General features: G+C 40.6%; 1 protein-coding gene across 6 annotated transcripts in view; it reads right to left on the bottom strand.

The window, feature by feature from the left end:
* Positions 1-19,924, bottom strand: part of Khdrbs2 (KH RNA binding domain containing, signal transduction associated 2) — a 309,495-nt gene that overhangs the window by 130,456 nt on the left and 159,115 nt on the right. The window contains exon 7 of one of the 6 annotated variants that reach the window (XM_070017228.1): positions 3,866-3,934. The exons of the other annotated variants lie outside the window; for them this stretch is intronic. Coding sequence (XP_069873329.1) covers positions 3,896-3,934 — 39 coding nt within the window. The 3' untranslated portion in view covers positions 3,866-3,895. Of the gene's footprint in view, positions 1-3,865; positions 3,935-19,924 lie in introns of those variants that run through there. 6 annotated transcript variants of the gene reach the window in all.

The following is a 19,924-nucleotide window of genomic DNA, read 5'->3' as shown; positions in this document are numbered from 1 at the left end:
TCTTGGGTCATGTATTAGTATTCACTAATTTTTTTTCCCATGGAAAGGGTATACATTCAAATATTTCCAATTAACTTGTTCTAAAAACAGAACCTCTTAACTGTTCGCCTCAATTTCTTGTTTTACATTCATTTACATACATGGAATTAAGAGGCTTTCTTTTTAGAACAGCTAGTTAACTGTAAATATTTTAATGTTAGTTTGCTCATCTATGATCTGAGGTTATGTTGAGATGAAAAAAAATGTCCTCAAACTACAGTTTAACAATGCTTATTGGAAAAAGTCTAAAAAACAGCAGTTCCAACTACAGTCTTTAGATCACCTTTTGTAATGTGTTATGGTTCCATTCCCCCAAAGTTGCATAAACTAAACCAGTTTCTCCTGTTTGGAAATTTTCTAGTTAATTTTAATTTTGGCTATTGTTTGGAAAAGATGGGCTTTTGGAGTAGTTATGAAGTATAGTTTTTTTCCATAAAACATGTATACATGTGCTGATACTAAAGTTGAACTGTAAAATTCTGGAATTAAAATATGACCCTTTACAAAAAAAGTGCACAGAAAATAAGTCTAATTTTCTGAGCTTAAGTCAAGAATGAATAAGCAGAAAGGGAAAGCATGAAAAAATAGCATTTGCCATAGCCTCCCAAAAAAACAAAACAAAACTAGGAATTAACCTAACCAAAGATGTAAAAGATTCTTATGACTATATAAAAATCTGAAGAAAAAAATAAAAGAGGACACCAGGAAATGGAAAGATCCTCCATATTCTTGAATAGGTAGAATCAATAATATGAAAATGGCCATATTGCCAAAAATGATATACAAATTCAATGCAATCACCATCAAAATCCCAAAGACATTCTTTACTGAGATAGAGAAAGCAATCCAAAAATTCATATGGAACAACAAAAGACCTAGAATAGCTAACGCAATTCTAGACAAAAAAAGAAGGGCTAGTAGACCACCTCAAACTCTACTTCAAAGCCATAATAACAAACACAGCTTGGTATTGGCACCAAAACAGACCCAAAGATCAATGGAATAGATTAGAAGACCTAGCAATAAAACCGTATACTTGTAGTCATCTGATGTTTGATAAGGGAACCAAAGCCACTTTAATAACTGGCGTTGGGAAAATGGGGCGTCCATATGCAGAAAACTATGTGGAGCCCTGCTTGTCACCACGCACTAATACCAATTGAAAAGGATCAAGGGAGGGCTCTAAAGGAAGATTCTAAAGGGAGGAATAAAATCTGAAGAAAACAATCAACATCAAAGAAACACACCAGACAAAAATCACTAAAAGATCAAAAAAAAGTAAACACAGGAATGGGAAAAAAACAATGGCAGGACATGACACATCCCTCTGTAATAACACTAAATATGAATGGAATCAATTCTCCAATCAAAAGAAGACGACTAGTAGATTGGATAAAAAAAAAAGACCTATCCAATGCTTGCATTCTGTTTTGGGTAATTTCTGAACTGATTAAAATTTTCAATAATTATAAGATATGTCTTTTAATATATTACTTATATGTCAGTCACATTTATTGAATAAATAAAAGATATTAATCTCTGATCTTAGGTAAAAGAGTCCAGATAGACATTTGCACAAAATAACATACCTATGAATATACAGAAACGTCAAGAATCAGAAAGGCTGTCAAACTAACTTGTAATAGAAAACAGACCTACTGCAAGACCTCCACAAAAAAAAAAAACAAAAAAAACAAAAAAAAACAAAAAAGAAGAAGCACAGTCCCAAGCAGAGGATCTTTCCTCCACCACCCTGCAAACAAAAAAAAAAAAAAAGAAAAGAAAAAAAAAGAATACTTGGGTCTGGGGTAGGTTCAAGTAGCACAGATCAGTTGCTTAGCATGCTTAAGGTCATAGGTTTAAAACTCATAAAAGGAAAAAAATCCATATAGTTTAACTAGTTCATTAAGATATTTGATGTCTCCCCATCAATTTCCATCTTAAAAGTAGTGAGGATTATAGCTTGACCCACCTGTTTCCAGCTTAATTTTTAATCATAAAAAACAAAAACAAAACAACAAAAAACCCCAAAGTGGATCAAAGACCTCAATATCAGACCCAAAACCTTGAAACTACAACAAGAGTAAGTCAGAAAAACATTAGAATTTATAGGTTATAGGTAAAGACTTCTTGAATAGAGTCCCAGGGGCACAAAAGCTAGGAGAGAGACTTGACAAGTGCGATTACATCAATATAACCATTTCTGCACAGCTAAGGTTACAGTTACAAAACTAGAAGACAACCAACAAACTAGGAAAAGATCTTTACCAGCAATATATCAGACAAAGACCTACCTAATATCCAATATATACAAGGAGCTCAAAAAACTAACCCCTCCCAAAGCTAAGAAACCAATCACTAAATGGGCAAAGGAGCTAAGGAGAGACTTCTCAGAAGAAGTAAGAATGGCAAAGCAACCCATGAGGAAATGGTCATCGTCCCTGGCCATGATAGGGAAAATCAAAACAATGCTGAGATTGCATCTGACCCCAGTTAGACCGGCCAACATTGTGAATTGTGAAAAACTGGGACTATGTGAAAAATGAATTTTACTGCACTGTTGGTGGGAACGTAACCTAGTACAACTACTCTGGACAGCAGTCCGGAGGTTCTTCAAAAAATGAAACTGAGACGTTCCCTACGACCCAGCCATACCACCCCTGGGCATCTACCCTGAGCATCATAAACCAGGATATGATAAGGACACCTGCACATCCATGTTCACTGACACACTATTCACAATAGCCAAGATATGGAAACAGCCCAGATGCCTCACAATAGATGAGTGGACCCCAAGAAGGTGTTACCTATACACAATGGAATTTTATACACAGCCATTAAAAAGAATAAAATAATACCATCTGCAGGAAATGGATGGAACTAGAACAAATCATGTTAAGTGAGGTAAGCCAAGCTCAGAGAGATAAATGGTGCATGCTCTCTATGATATGCAGAAATTAAATGCACCGGGATATGACAAATTATACGGGCTTCTAGATACTCACACACAGTGAGACCAAAAGAGGTTAATCTTAGGAGAGAATCACAAAGGTGCAATGCTTAAGTGTCTCTTCATGTTTATATAAGATAATACACATACGGACACAAACTTGTGCCTCTTCATGCTTCTATAAAATAATACACATACTGACACAAATGTTAGGTATGAAAACAAGAGACTTATTTTTTTCTCTTTCCTTTTGAAGTTTTTATGGTGTTTTCACATGTAGGTCTTCGTGGGTGGGGAAAGGGCGAAGAACTTGAAGGAGAAAGGGAGAGAAAGTGCAGCAGTGGAGCTCACTGGACATTGACGAAAGTGAGCCCCCAACTCATGGGGGGAGATGGGAGGGAGGGGCTGGGAGAGCGTGAGGGACCAGAAGATACTGTCCGAAAGGAAACGCGCTCATTACCTAACGCACGTAACTGCAATCCCTCTGTACATCACCTCTATAAGAACAATCAAGTAAATTAATTAAAAAACGAGCATCACAACATTATAAAGTTTCAATCATATTAGAACAAATAAAAAGACAGGAAAAACTTCTAAGAAGAAATCTATAAAACACTGCCAGAAGAAAACTAAATGCAAAATGTCCTATTCTTTAACTGAAAAACAGTATTTTAATATATTACAAACATTTTTCTTTGATGTTAGTTTTATCTAAGATATATTTTTGATGAAGTCTTAATGCATAGCCACTTTTTGTAATGTGAATAATTTAGTTAAAAGCTTAAAATTCTTTTTTTATGGTTCTTTATAATTTGGGGTCAAGTTTACTTAACTCAGAATTATTGATACATTTGGTGCTGCATACTTTTTAAAATGTTTGACTTTTTGATGGAAAGGTATCTTGCTTCAATCACTTTCCCTTCCTTTCTTCTTTCTTCCCTTTTTCTATTAAAAGAGAAAAGTATAATTAATCTAGTTTGTAGAGCCCAATTGTCTTTCGTTGTGATTCTAGAGTGGAATAGGAGAATAGTCAGGGGCAAAGGGCTCAAATTCCTCACATCCTCAGAGGTTGTATTTAGAGCCAAAGAATAGAAGTGCAGTGCACAAAACACACCGGAGACAGCCTATCCGACGGGCTACTGCTTGATTCTGTCTCATCTGAGCATGGTTGGACAGCTGGCCACTTGTGACTTCCTGAGACTAAGCGACCTGGTAACAAGAGTAGGTTAGGCTGTTTAGTAGTACATCAGGCTTAGCTGCAAGTCAGACTTAAAATACTGACGGTGCCGCTGCAGGCCAAGGTTTAATTCAACTCTAATCCTTTCTTCTTCCTTCTCTCCCTCCCTTCCTCCCTTCCTTCCTTTCTTTTTGAATTTTTTATTATCTCCTCTCACTACCTGCCACATGGAATCAGCGTGGCTGACCAACAACACCAACAACTTATTCTCATCTTTACCACTGTGTCACTGGACATAAAATGGCCCATGGCAGCTGCTCCGGGCTGTGCTCCTGACCAACGCGACAGCCTCGTGACGCCACGCCTGCCCCTGGCAGTCTCCATGCAGGCGCGTGCGTACTGTCTCTGACTAGAAGACACATGCGACACCGGCTGCGTCTGAAAATCTGGCAGGATGATCGGAGGATGAGGCAGGCCACCTTTCTTCAGCTGTATGAAATGTTCCATGTTTATCTATCTACGCAGATAAAATTTAAAGCTTCCAATAAGTAAAAACGTGCTTGTAGCATGAAAAATCCTTTGAACGGCTTTGTGTTATTTGCAACAGTTGAGTATTATCTGTATTCAGACAACAGCGCCATAACTAACTAGAGAAATAAAATGGATGCCCGTGACCTCTCTTCAATTATTTAGTAAGGATGAAATGTCAACTGGATAAAAATAATGACATCACAGTTATACTGTTACACCTACTAGAATCCACGACAGAATATATACCCATGCACACATCTATAACAGGGTTATTAATCATCTAAACTCAGCCCAGCCCTTCTGGAGACCAAAGTATTTAAACTTCAATTTCTTGGTGTTGACAAGAGGTTTAAAATCCTGTCACCCAGTGCAATTAGAATGCCATACTCTCCTTTGAACAGGTACATATTTGAAAATAAGTGATCTGAGGTATAAGAATGTGTCCATTGAGCAGTACTAATGGAATTCATTTATCTGTGGTACATTCCTTCTACACCAGGGCTACAAGGGGTTATAACAAGATTTTAAATGTACAATGGAGAATACAATGGATATTTCAGAGCATTATTATGTGTTTAACCCTAAGTGATCATAATCTAATAATATTATAACGTCTAAAGAATCAAGAATAGCATTCATCAACAAAATAGAATTCTAAAGGCAAAGCAGTATTACTTAAATGTGGTGGTACAGGCTTGTGCCACATTTCTGTAGCTACTGAAGGAAGAGTCATGCACCCTTTGAACTTTGGTCTCGCTTCCTGTTCCGCTCACGTACCACCAGGCAGGTATGTGCTCTTGTTTTGGTGGAGCTAGGGCCACAGTCAAGGCCAAAGTTAAAGATAACAGATTTGCATACGAGGTAAAAAGCGCCGAGCCTTATAGAACATCCAAAGGTTTACTTTCAGAGTGACAGATCTGTCCTTCCCATTTCTCCATGGTGAGGAGACAGAGGGGTTGAGAACTAACATCCCAGTAAGCACAGCCTTGACTACAACAACAAAAGTCCAGTGCCATTCATCAACACAAGGACACCGAGTTAGTGGCCAGTGACTACTTGCGTTTGTATCTGGTAAGCACAGGTATCTGCATACTGTATGCACAGGAACAGCCCCTCTGACCATCTCTGTGAACAACCCACCAACAGCTCAAACCCCGTAGCACTGGCCTGCCACCAAAGCCAGAGACTGGCAAAGCGCCGAAGAGGAACGGGATGGTGAAAAGCACCTGTCCACTCAGCTGATCCAGAGGAAGAATCTACATCTCCCATCTCCCATTTAGCTTACGGATGACAAAAGGCTCCTGTTTGGGTACAGGTGTGAGAATCAGAAAGGATTTAAGCATGGCAAGTTTTTTTAGCACCAGGAAAGAGAAAAGGGAGGATGTTGGAAATGGCAAAAAAGAATCAAACTAATTCCATCAAATTTTTTCTACTCATGTAATTTCTCCCCACGGATTAATGACAGAGAGCTCATCTTAGTGCTGATAGGAAATACCTTTTAAACATACAGCGTAGAAGTTTTTAAAAACTTGAAAATACATGTCCAGTTTTGTTTAACAAGATAATCTTGTCAAGCATCTCAATTTCTGAGATGTTTGAACAAAAAAATCATGTGAAGCTAAAGTACAAAACATAAAACAAAATATACCTTAAAATGCCTATATGTTAATTCAGAACATGCTCATATCTTTCGTACACCTTTTCCTATCTTGGTGGTCCTGAGGCCTGCAGTCAGAGCCTCATGCTAACCAGGCAGGGGCCACCAAGCTCTGGTGATAGTTTCACTTTTTGGACAGGCTGGCTCAAATTGTGATACTTCTATGTCATCCTTCACACAGTAGCTAGGATAACAGGTGCATACTAACAGCCCAGCTATGATTGTGATGGTGTCTCCTGACCTTTTTGCCTTGATTGGCCTTAAATTACAGTCCTTCCAATCTTTCCCAAGCACCTTGGGTTACAGGTATGAGCCACTGGTACTATGCTTTATATAACATGATACATACTGGGAACCTTCCCTCTATATACAATTTACCTTAAATATTTGTATGTACCACTTTCATAATGTAATAATGAAAGCCCCTTATTTTGTCTTCAAAGAAATTGAAGCTCTGTACTTTGCATTACTTTTCTCAATTTGTATAGAGTATCAATTCTGGGAAAGATATAACAGAGACACTAAACTGTGTGCCAGTGGCTCATACCTGTAGTCATAGCTACTGGGGATGCTGAGGGTTGAGGATGGCAGTTTGAAGCCAGCATGGGCAGAAAAGTCTATGGGACTCTCATCTCCAATAAACTACTCAGAAAAAGCCATAAGTGGTGCTGTGCTTCAAGTGGTAGAGCGCTAGCCTTGAGCATAAAGGCTCAGGGTCAGCACCTAGACCCTGAGTTCAAGCCCCAGAACTGGGGAAACAAAAAGACACTAAATCCCAGAAAGGACTGGTTTATCGTGGTTTTGGAAAGCTGAGCTGCGAGCACATTTCAGCTGGACGAATGGATCTTCTTTATGTTTGCAAACATTTTATGCTCGAGTTGAGGGTTACAGTCTGCATGTCAGGCAATGAGTGCACTGACTTTTGAACAGTGTCTCTCCCTTCCCCAGCATCTTCCAGTTTCTCCTCCCAACTTCCCTTCCCCACAAGTTGCATAGTTCATTTTCAACAGAATGTCTAGTGTTAAATTGGTCATCCTTTGTCCCACCATTTCTGTTTCCCCTTCCCAATCAGATAAACTTGCATACGAGGCAAAGGGTACAGAAATAAAAAACATTGACAGAAGAGAATAAACCAAAGAAAAAAGGAAAGAAGAAAACAAAAAAGAACCACAAACAGTACAATAAAAAAGCTCTTGCTTCCCTTTCTTGGAGTTTGTTTCAATAAACAACATTTTCTATGATCATATGCACATAGCCATTGAGCCCGTGATCCTCTCCCAAGAATATCCTCATTTGTTGTCACTGTGTGAAGGGTTAGACTGCTGTTTAATTAATCATGTCCAGGTATAATTATTTGTCTTTTACTATCCATTGGGTTTACTTGCAGATTTATAGGTACATTCTAATGATCACAAATGAATCTTAACTGGTCTTTCTTATTCACTTTCTTATATAAAATTACTTTTGGTGCTTGGTAATTTCAAAATCTAAATACATTTCACCTTGTTTTTTGTTTGCTTGTTTTTGTTTTTGTCAGTCGTGGGACTTGAACTCTGGGCCTGGGCGCTGTCCCTCAGCTCAAGGTGAGGGCTCTACCACTTCAGCCACAGCTGAAGGAACCTAGCTCACTTCTGTGGTTCAACCATTGGACTCCACAGGCTTCCCCTCTGGCTGTGGGGATCCTCACCTCTGCTCTCCCAGGTGAGTTCATTAGGCTCAGAGGTTTGAACCAAGGGAAGGTGGGATTCTTATCTTGCTTCAGTGTGGAGGAGGAAAATGGGTCACAGAAAAAGAGAAAGCAAGAAGGAAACGAACACCATGGACACTGTTCCTCAGGGAGTCTTGGAGAACAAGGTCTCTGGGCTCTTCTCCTATAACCATGTTTTCCGTATGTGAGATATTCAGCAAGTACTAGACCCAGAAAATAGCGAGGCTTTACAAGGATTCATTCAGTTCTCTGGTTTATTAGCAAGGATGCCAATTAGGGTATATCCTTGCTAATGCCATGGCCCTGGTCTTGGTGGGTTACATGCTCATTATTTTCATGCACTGCACTAAGAAAGGCCTGACTGCATCTGCCTGCAAGTCCCAGATTGCATATTCCTGGGAACGGCACGAGTCAGTTACCACAGGTGGCGCTGAAAAGCACCATTGGTGTATTTATTATAAAACATACTCCTTCAAGGCAGTAATTATTCTGTATTGGGGGTGTTGGAGGGGATGTGGGGAAAAAGGAACCCTGACAGTTGTTGGGAATGGAAGACGTATACAGGTTCCTCAGAGAACCATATATGGAATTATCATATTATTCAGTAATCCCACGAGAAGGCACTGAAAGGAAATGAAATCAGTATGTCAAAGAGACCCCTTGTAGCATTATTCACAATAGCCAAGGTACACAGTCAGCCTGTGGGGCCATTAGTGTGAATGAGTATTGACTTTCTTAGCTGCCTGCTGCTGAGGAGTTATGAGTAGGCCTCACCTTGATTTCCCTATCAGAGTAGGTAGGTCAAAATCACATTTTTACATACATAGAAAGTTTTTTGTTCCTTTTAAAGAATCATTTCATGTACAGGTCACTATTATAATTTTTCTTTTTTGGGTCTGGTTGTGGGGCCTGAACTCTGGGCCTGGGCTCTGTCCCTCAGGTCTTCAGCTCGAGGCTAGAACCACTTCTGGCTTTTTTCTTTTTGCTTATGTGGTGCTGAGGAATCGAACTCAGGGCCTCATGCATGCAAGGCAAGCGCTCTACCTCTGAGCCACCTTCCCAGGCCCAATATAAATTTTTATCACATACCAGTTTAGCCCTGTGACCTTTGGCCTGGGGTTAAAGGGGGAGGCAGAGAAGATTTCTCTGCTTTGTGACTTTAGAAATGAAATTCTACACCTCAGGAAGATAGGAGTTTATTTTAAAGGGCTCGTGTTACCATTTTTCTCAAAAGGCCATTATTGCCTTTCCCTAGGAATATAAAACGATCTCGTAATAAGCATCCCCCAACTTCAGCTCCCACCGCCCCATTTATCCGTCCTGTTCAATGCTCACGGCAGAACCTTTTATATGTTCCCTCTCAAAGCCTTCAGCAAATACCTCTTTCTATTGATCTTAGTATCATTTGCTCTCATTTTTCTACCTCTCATTCTACTAATTCTCTATTTGCCTTGTAACCAGCCAGGTAGGGTCCTTCCCACAGCCTTGTGGACTTTCCTGCATAGGACTCCGGTTAGTATTTCTTACAGATCACTCATTTGTAGGAAATACAGACGTCTCACGAAGCAGGAATTTTGTCTTGTTCCCTTATTTAAGGCAAGGGGACAGAACAGTTTCATAAATGCTCCTTCATAGCTAAATGAAGGCACTGAGGCCCTCTGCATGTTCTGACTAAAGCAGGTGAACTGCTGTGTTCATCTCCTGCTGTTCATTTGCTTCCAGAGCTGGAGACCAGAACCTTATACCTGCTACCCAAGTGCTCCACCACCGCCCCACCCAGGCTCACTCATGGATCTGAGTGCTTGTATTTTCCTTGTCTTGATCACTTAGTTCCTTAATATCATAATACAGTGCCATATGCTTGATCTCTGTCCAGTCCACACAGGCTAGATGAAGAGCTCAGAAAGCTTGACCTGGAAACTATCTGTTTCTCCTCTTCATGCGCTGATTCACATAACCATTGCATGCTTAGGAAGAATAGATCTTCATTTAAGATAAACAGGTATTTTAAGTGCTTTTGGAAACTTTTTATTGAAAATAACATGTCAGTGTTTTGTCTGAAAACCTGGATTTTCACAGAATCCATGGGAAATTAACTGAATTTACACGAGCCCACACAGAACTGATTCATAAAACCTCATTGTTTTGGAGGGAAACAAATACTTTACAATGCTGTCAAAGGTCAGTAATAGAGACTATATTACACAGTTCCATTTTTTTTAAAGAATATATTTCTTCATGTCCCTTTTGAAATCAGAATTGATCAATGGAATTTGGGAATATTTCTCCGTAAAAGCTACCAGCTGTGTAGTGGCTGCAGGCCTATGTGGACTTCTACCATTCATTCTATCTGAAAGTTAGCAGTATTGTGTGCAAGCCTCAAGTCTCCTGATTCTTCACCATCAGCAAGTACAATACTGACCAAATTATAGGTTACTGATCAAATCAAATATATTCTCCAGGGAGAAAAATGCGATAGAAAAGTCACACACTCATTTACTCCAAAGGGTCTGCAATTTCCATACATGATTGTACATCCATGCTCCACGCGCGTGCTACCGCCATCTTAGCTGGTAATCACAGGGGCCGCTCATGCCCGCCTGCTGGGAATGCCCTCAGCAGCTCCTGCGTCTAACACCCCATGTGAGAAGATGTCCCTCTACTAAACTCTACTAAACAATTAAGATGCTAATAATAAGCTGATTGTGGAGACAGTTATCTCTATCAACCGAGAAGTTTTGAGGACTATAATTAAACATTTCTCAAGCCTAGCAATTTCCTTGCAGGTTTAAGAATTGTAAAGCAATCCTAAAATTGTCAAGCACTCCTATAACAAACACTGTACAATTTGGTGACTTAAAATATAAGATATTAATATATACTTGATAAGCATAGGTTAATGAGTAACTTGGTTTTATGAGAACAGTAAAATACATTAAAACTTACATTAAAATACATTAAAACTTATTTCCCATAATGCCTTTTAAAAATGGATAAAATATGTTATTTTGTTCTAATAAAATGGTCATTTATGTTTGATGGTTTTTCAGTGTTACATAAAAGGTAATTTCTAGCACACTGCCAGTGGCTCACACCTGTAATTCCAGCTACTCAGGAGGCTGATTTCTGAGGATCACAGTTCAAGGTCAGCTGGGTAGGAAAATTCATGGGACTCTTATCCCCAGTTAACAATCAAAAAGCCGGAGTGAAGTTGTAACTCCAGAGAGAGGTAGAATGCCAGCATGAGCAGAAAATGTTGTAGGAGACTGCCCAGGCCCTGAGTTTAAAACCCAGTCTAGCCCTCCCCAAAGTAAACTGTAACTATTTCTGTCTTTCTTGGGTAATGTACCTCAATTTCAAACATGTACTGATTAAAAAATTCATTTTATTTAAAATTCATTGTCATTGATAAAAGCTATTTAAGTTTACCTGGATTGAAACGTTTCTTTTATTAAAAATACAGCCACACAGGAGACGGGTAGCCAGTGTCTCCCATGTATAATCCTGTTTACTCAGGAAGCTGAGGACTGTGATTAAAGGCCAACTAACGCCCATCCCCAAAACTAACCAGCCCTAGCCGAGCGCCAGTGGCTCACGAATGTAACCCCTGCTACTCAGGAGGCCGAGATCCGAGGATCTCTGATGGAAGCCAGCCTAGGCAGAAAAGTCCGTGAGCTCTTTTAGAGCTCCGCTCATCTACCTGTAAGGTGGAGCTTCTCATCAGGATTTTAACGAGTCTACTGGGAGGCCAGAGTGAGAAAGTAATATAAATACTGAGCAAAGGCCTGCTAATCCCACTGCGTTTTTATTCTATCTGTTATCGTTCTAGTAAGTTCTTTATCCACCTGTATTTTGACTAGAGTGAAGGTATCAGTATTCATCTTAACTAGGTACAGACACTAATACTCAGAAAAAATGTCATGAAAATAAAATTGCACTATTGAGAAAAAACATTTGTATTTATGATGAGCACATAATTAGCACTGATAGAATGACTCCAAAAATTAGTTTGTTTGAGCATGGAGGTTTCTACTAATATTTTCAGCTTTATCAAGTCATAGGACATGGACTAATTATCTGGAGAGGTTATTTTATTTTTTATTTTTATCTTTAAGTAGTTGTACAAGGGAGCTGCCACACAACGAAATGGTAAACAAATACAACGTGGCTTGATCATGGTCACCTTTTCTTTGTTTTTGTTGGTCATGGGGCTTGGGCCTGGGCACTCTCCTTCAGCTCTTCAGCTTAAGGTTAGCACTCTACCACTTGAGCCAAAGTGCTACTTCTGGTTTTCTGAGTGGTTTGTTGGAGATGAGAGTCTTATGGAGTTTCCTGCCTGGGCTGGCTTTGAACTGTGGTCCTCAGACCCCAGCCTCCTGAGAAGCCGGGATGACAGGCCTGAGCCACCATGCCCGGCTGTCACCTCTTTCATCGTCTTCCTCATCCCTCCCACTCCCACACTTCCCTAAGTTTTCTCAATTTTGTAGGATATGCATTGAATTCATATTCCAACTATTTAAGAGCCAAACGGCCCCATGACCACCAAGCACCACGAACAGCTTGCTCCGTGTTCCCCATACAGTGCGTGGATGGACGTGTAGGAGCACTGGCTCTGCTCTGTAACCCTGACCCCAAGATTATCCAGGTGATACTCCAGGAGAGGGAGGACTCTTCCCACTACACTTGAAAGGGCAAGGGAGGCAAAATTTGATGAAAGACAAAGATCTAAATTTAATTTGTGCCTATTTTCAAAACACAATTGTCATGCAAGGAATAAGTGAAGAGATTCTGGAAACTATGTTATTTAAATCACAGCTCTGACAGCTAGGATTTGAATTTTAAAACTCCACTTGTGTGCCTTAGATTCTCTTTCTGTAAAATTAATAATCATAGTAGTAGTAATAATGGTGAGGATGGGATGCGCCTCACAGCTTCTTGAGAAATGGGTGCATGTGTGTATTGATGTAGACTCAAATTCACTGCTTACAGAGGCAAACGGCTTTATGTGTGTGCTGATAAATAGTGGCGTCATGGCATGTAGAAGCATAGGCCCCTCAGTGTACACTGCTCCATCCCAGCAGAAGTTGACAGTCGTAGGTACACCACCAACTCAACTTCAAATCTGTTCCTGGTTTTGTTTGTTTTCCCTAAAAGCTGCAACAGGTATTTAGTCCCCACAGACACAACTGAGAGGTGCAAGAATACCAGAAGTCCTGGAGGACAGAGCCCCAGATATGTCCAAGCATCCCCTCCTCTCTGAGCCAATGAGCAGTTTCTTGTATATGGTTCCTGGGAGGGCCCTCAGTAAGAGTGAATACTCATCTCTCCCAGGGGTACCCGGCTAGGCTGTGCAGATTTTACAACATTGCCTGTCTACTTTCTCACCTCCTCTCTGCTCCCCCCTTTGGCTTGGTACTTGGGATCACCTTGTAATAACTATATCATCAGAAATGCAGGCACTGGTGTTTCATGCCTAGCTACTCAGCAGGCGGAGATCAAGAGGATATGATAGTGAGCCTGGCCTGCATGCAAATACGAGACTCCTCTCAATCAAAAGCTGGACACAGTGGCACATATATCACCCTAGAAATACGGAAAGTATAAATAGGTGGACGGCAGTCCATGCTGGGCTGGGCATACACAAAAGATCCTATTCAAACTACAATGAAAGATGAAAGGCCCGGGGATGTGGTTTAAGACATAAAACACCTGCCTAGCAAGCACAAGGCACAGAATTAACCTCCAAGTATGAGGAGGAGGAAGAACAACAATCATCTAAACCACAACAACCACAGAGAAAAGGAGGAGAAGAAACGCTACCTGCTCTCCAGTCACGCCGGTCTCTACCAACATGGAGGACAAGTCGGCGTCCCAAGTCCCTCCTTGCATTTGTCTGGCTGCATTTTCTTTCTGTCTTCATACATGGTTTTACCCAGTTTTGTTGTTGTTGTTGTTGTTTGGTGGTATATGTGATTTAATTCTAGCCTTGAACTTGCGCCTCCCTTTCCCCGCTCATCAACAGTGGACCCAGTCACGTGTCCTCACACGCCAGTGTGGACACCTCACTGTAAGCAAGGAAAATCAAGGACACGCACAGGTCTGAAGCGCCTGGCTACTGCAAGACCCAGCTGAGTGCAGACATGGAGCCCTCCTTAGTGTTTTTACTGAGAGCAGATGGCTGAGTCTGAAGGACGTTACCCAAGTTCTTATAACAACATACTCAAATATGTTATGGTTTTCTTTTACCTGAAAATAAGAAGAAAAATGTGGATATAATAAAAATAAATAAAAGGACCATAGCACAGTTGCTTCATTTTGAAAGATGATTGGGAAGTATGTGTTTTAATTCGGGGCATTTCCTTTCTTTCTCTTGTTTGGGAAGATAAAGAAGATGGACTTGAAAGGCTTCTTCTCATGATGCTGAGGTAGTGCTTTGTGGCAAATGTCATTTATGTCCTGCTTTTCTGTAGGTGCTTGGTATATTTTTCTCATGTGACTCCAGGGGTGTCACTGCAACTCAGGCACTTACAGAGGTAAAGGACAGCTCTTAGACCAGTGGGGCTGAGAGGAGACAGCAGAGTAGCTCAGCGAGTCTGCTGATCCCTTCATTTTGATTCGCAAGATTGTCTCAAAGAACAACTTCTCTGTTCAGAATAGGAAAATAACTACAAAAGCCAAGTCCCTAAACTTCAAATAACTTCTGATGAGCTTAAAACTATCATGAAAAGCATATTATATTCTGAAAAATGAATACTAAATACTTCTAACACCCATAAATAATAAACTCTATTCACCAAACATAAAAAGTAATGGTATAAATAAATCCAAGACAAAGAGCTCAATTAAAAAAAACAAAAGTCATACAAGCATTTCTCAGAACAGAAAGTAGCAATGTTCAATATACGTATAAAATTATAACAAATCTCATTAGCAATGAGAAAATGCAAATTAAAACCATGATACAATCGATTTCATATCTGGTTAGTTGGCAAGAGTGTGAAGTAATAAGGGCTCTAATTAATACACTAGGTTATGCAGTGCATCTGTTCAGAACAACAATTTATTTCAAAAGGTTGAACATTCTGATTCCCTCTGACATAGAAACAACAACCAAACACAAGAATTTCATGGTGGAATTGTTCAATGAAGAAAAAAAATTGAGAAACATCTGGTGTACTCACAGTAAGGATGAAAATTAAGAGCATGCACAGTCTGAGTTCCTTCACAAAGTTTTGGAAGAAATGAACTAAATAACAGTTGTTTAGATGTATGAATACACAAACAAGAAAAGAGAAGTATGAGGTTATGGCCCTTTAGTTCAGAAAGTTCTATATGACAGGAAAGAGATCCGTAGGGGGCGTGCAGACTGAAAATGGTTTATTTTTTAATCAATTTTAAGTGCACTTGTTTCATAAATATTGTATTATTTAATTTGTATACTTTTATGATAGAAACTCTTACATGCATGAAATTTTTTCATAGTAATTAGGAATGATGAGAGCAGCCACTGGGTTAATGGCATTATTGCATTTTTAATTTTTGGAGGGTTGCCTTTGATTGTATAGTATTACTTTTTTAATGGATGCTATGAGAATTGATTCATCTTGCTGACTTTTTTTCATAAGAAATAGTAAATACCATTCATTATACTTATACAGAAAAATTAACTTTTGGGTTAATAACGACATTTATTCGCCCAAAATAAATATTAACTTTTTTGCAAACTCTTCTAGTTAAAAAGCTTCTGCTAAGTAAATTACGTAAGAATTCATGCTGATTAAACAGACAAGCAGGCAGAACATCCTCAAAAGCAGTTTCGAATTTAAGTCTTATTCAAGATTAAGTCCAGAGTTACTCAGCGCTCTCCTATGCAGGAGTGCACAGTCTTACACAGGCCTTTCTCCCCACAGCAGGAACTCCTCCATGATGCCACAGCTCTGTCCTGGCAGGAAAGGCACTGTGCTACAGGAATCCTATGGTGGTCAGCGTGGTGGTCCACAGCCCAGCCACAGGCCAGCCCCTCCCTCCACGTCCTACGGTGGTCAGCGCAGCAGTCCACAGGCCAGCCCCACGGTGGTCAGAGCAGCAGTCCACAGCCCAGCCACAGGCCAGCCCTCCTGCCACGTCCTACGGTGGTCAGCGCAACGGTCCACAGCCCAGCCACAGGCCAACCCCTCCAGCCACGTCCTACGGTGGTCAGCGCAGCGGTCCACAGCCCAGCCACAGGCCAACCCTCCCGCCACGTCCTACGGTGGTCGGTAGGGTGGTCCACAGCCCAGCCACAGGCCCACCCCTCCCGCCACATCCTACGGTGGTCAGTGCAGTGGTCCACAGACCAGCCACAGGCCAGCCCTCCTGCCACGTCCTACGGTGGTCAGCGCAGCAGTCCACAGGCCAGCCCCACGGTGGTCAGCAGGGTGGTCCACAGCCCAGCCACAGGCCAGCCCCTCCTGCCACGTCCTACGGTGGTCAGCGCAGTGGTCCACAGCCCAGCCACAGGCCAGCCCTCCTGCCACGTCCTACGGTGGTCAGCGCAGCGGTCCACAGCCCAGCCACAGGCCAGCCCCTCCCGCCACGTCCTACGGTGGTCGGCAGGGCGGTCTAGTCATTACTGATGCAGTGATTCCGAATGATCCTGAGATTCCTCAAATTCTCTGTCTCATGGCATGGCAGGTCTCCAACTCTCTTTGGACTGACTCCCTACGCTGCTACAAGCTGCTCCTTCCGTCACTTTTTTCACCACTCATTCTCACTACAGTGTTGAGAATAAACCAGGACAAGGTCTATGCAGTCCCCTCCAGAAGAGAAGGAAAGCAGACAGCCAAGTCCATTCAAGGCAAACGGAGCTCGGCCTGGCACTCTAGGTGGCCAGCTGAGGAAGGGTAGTGTGCCATCTGATCTGGGGACTGAAAGGACCAAGGAGATTCCGTTTCACATAAATAGGAGTACCGCTAAGGCAGGAAGCAGACAGACACACGTGCAGAGTAAGAGCAGGGAGGCGCGGAAACACACAGCTCTAGGCAAGGGGTCAGAAGAAGCACATGTTTACAAGGAGGATGCATGAAAGAGACCCTGTGCAAGCCAGGGTCAGCAAAGACACCTTACAGTGCAGCATTTTAGACGCCCATGAGATGCGCACTTGCTGTTTGCTTCAGACAGACCCAATGCCTGCCTGGAGACTCTGCTCTCCTAAGTTATACAACCCTGCTTCAGTCTCCACTCTGGAAAACTGATCCACTGTGTCCTTCATAGACCTGGGAAGCCTTGGACAGAAGAGAGCCCCGCTGTGTTTCCCCAAATACGACATCAGTCTGTCCACTGCATTGTGTCACGATAGAACATGCTATTAGAATCAACCTCGTGAAAGCGATCAAGCGTGCCAGGCTGTCTGACCTTGCCTATAAAGTGATCATATTTTTATTCCTCATAGTTGATTCCTATTATATAACAGTAATTACATTGCCTCTGAAGGCAAACTAGCTTTAGTTATATCCCCAACTTTAAATTGAATAACACCTATTATGTTGGTATTTAAAATGATTAAATTCCTTGTTACTTGCTATATGGTTTTGATGTTTACCTACAGATCTTCTCTAAAGTTAGTGTAATCATCACACTCATTTATTTGCCTCTGATTTAAAAAGAAATTCCAGGGAGGAGGGTGCGAGTTGTGTACTTGTTGGTACGGGTGGAGTATCCAAAGCAGCGGTTGCCGACAAAGATGAGAGATGAGGTTTTGCCATGTCTCCTACTTCCTCACTACCTTGAAATGCAGCTGTCTCTCTCTGTCTTACTAACTGCCGATGTCTCTAAGTGGCCTTAATGTCAAATCTAGGGTGCTGAATCTTGTATTACGAGATCAATCCCTACAACATTTTTGCTGCCAAGTACATTTTTAAAAGATGTATTAAACTTGAGTCTGTCTAAGCATGATGGCTAACAGGATCTTTCAGAAGAAAACAAGTAGAGTATCTGGGTGAATATTTATCTACGATAGTAGATTATTACAAATGGCAAGGACACAGCACTACCAGTGAAGTGACACGGGAGAATTTATCATCAGCAGTAGGTAGCTTTACAGAATATTGGTATCACTGCACCTACATTCTTCTAAAAAATACGAGAATGCAAGCTCATTTATCACTCAGCAGAATACTCTCCTGACACCGGCATCAGCCAGGCTTCAGAGGCTCCGCAGAAGATGAGCCTTTCTCCCTCAATGGTATCCAGTTGTTGCCGTGAGGAGTTTGGAAGTGTGCTGTATGTAATATGAGTATTTAAATGAAAATGGCTAGAGAAGCTTAAAAAGAAAAATAGAACAGTGTCATGTGCCTTCTCTGAGAACTGACAGCATCGATTCCACATGGCTTCCTATCATTTACCCCGAGTCCCACAGTACCTCTGAGAACGTGTAATAACGCTGAGATGTCTGAGAAGAACGACACAAATAAAAGTATTGCATATGATTAGCATAATTGTGTTTCTAGAAGCACTTCCTTATGAGGCAGACTGGGAAATATCAGCACATACCTACCCATGAAGTTTGGCATCTGAACACACCTACCAGCGATGTCCCGCCGCCCTCTGGGCCCTGTACTCACCTTTGTTTCTGTGGAGGTTGCTTACCTGCCACCATTTTAAAGCCACGTATTTTATAGCCAATAAGGTGTCAGCTTTGAAAACAGACCTTTTTGACTCTGCTCTCAGGTAGGTAACTGATACACTATCAAATTTTTTCACTCTAAAACTTCATTAGTGGAAAATAAGGATTATACTTCTTACTTTTTTATTGTTGTGAGACTATTTATGTGCAAATTCTCACATACAATAGACATGTGATAAAGGTGACCTTTATATTAAATTATACAAATCAAATAACAGTATATTTGAATAAACTATGAACTACAAAATTGCTGCTAGTAATATTTACTTTATATATTTAGGAGCTTTCACTCATTGTTCCTGTACTTCACCTTTACTCCCGGTCAAGATTTTATTTGAAAGTGAAAAACACTACTCAACAGTGAGCAAGTCGACAGAGCCAGTCGTTTTCTCTGTGTATGACGTTATATATTCAAATTAAGAAGTCGGAATTACATCGTTTTGGCAGCAGCAAAGAGCTGCTGCAGTTTTTGATTATTTTTAACAAAGAAGTGATATGATGAATTTAGCATTTCAGAAAGACAAACCTGAATTTAATATCTGAGATAAAGCCATGACAGAAAAAAAGATGATTTTGAAATTTTATTTTATTTTTTTGCTAAACTGAAGTAAGTTAATCAGGAGACATCTCAAATATGATTCGTTTTCTGAAAGGATGTTTTAAGGCAAGGGTATAAGAGCGGAGGTAATTTTGAAGGGAAATGTCCACAATAATTGAATTCTTGCAGAAATGTCAATAGGTAAAGACAATATTTGACCTAATTTTGAAAATGATAACAGTGTAGTGTCTTAGAATAATAGAATGGCGTGCACACCTTGATGAAACTTGCTTGATTGTTCTCCAGTACAGGTATGAAGGATGTTAGTTTTAGGGTAATACTTGCTGCTTTAAATGAGATACGAAAATTATATCATGTCCTCTCATCTAAATCTGAAGAATATATTGTTTTGCAAAAGAAAATACTAACCAAGATAGAAATATGAAGTGAAATATACTTTCACAAATTTATAGAGAGCTCCATATGTATAATTCTTCGTAGCACATCTGTTACTTGAAATGTTTCATTTACATCCAAAATCTAAAACAGATTCATTTGCTAAAAATTTGATTTCAAACAGTATCCACTTAAAGCATAGTGTATGTGTGTGTGTGCGTGTGTGTGCATGTGTGTGCGTGCGTGCGTGTGTGTGTGTGTGTGT

This window comes from Dipodomys merriami, unplaced genomic scaffold (genome assembly GCF_024711535.1).
Source record: "Dipodomys merriami isolate MVZ:Mamm:240054 unplaced genomic scaffold, mDipMer1.0.p SCAF_122, whole genome shotgun sequence".
In the NCBI taxonomy this organism is placed as follows: Eukaryota; Metazoa; Chordata; class Mammalia; order Rodentia; family Heteromyidae; genus Dipodomys; species Dipodomys merriami.
The sequence above is the reverse complement of the archived record's forward strand: the minus strand, read 5'-3'. Positions and strand labels throughout refer to the sequence as shown.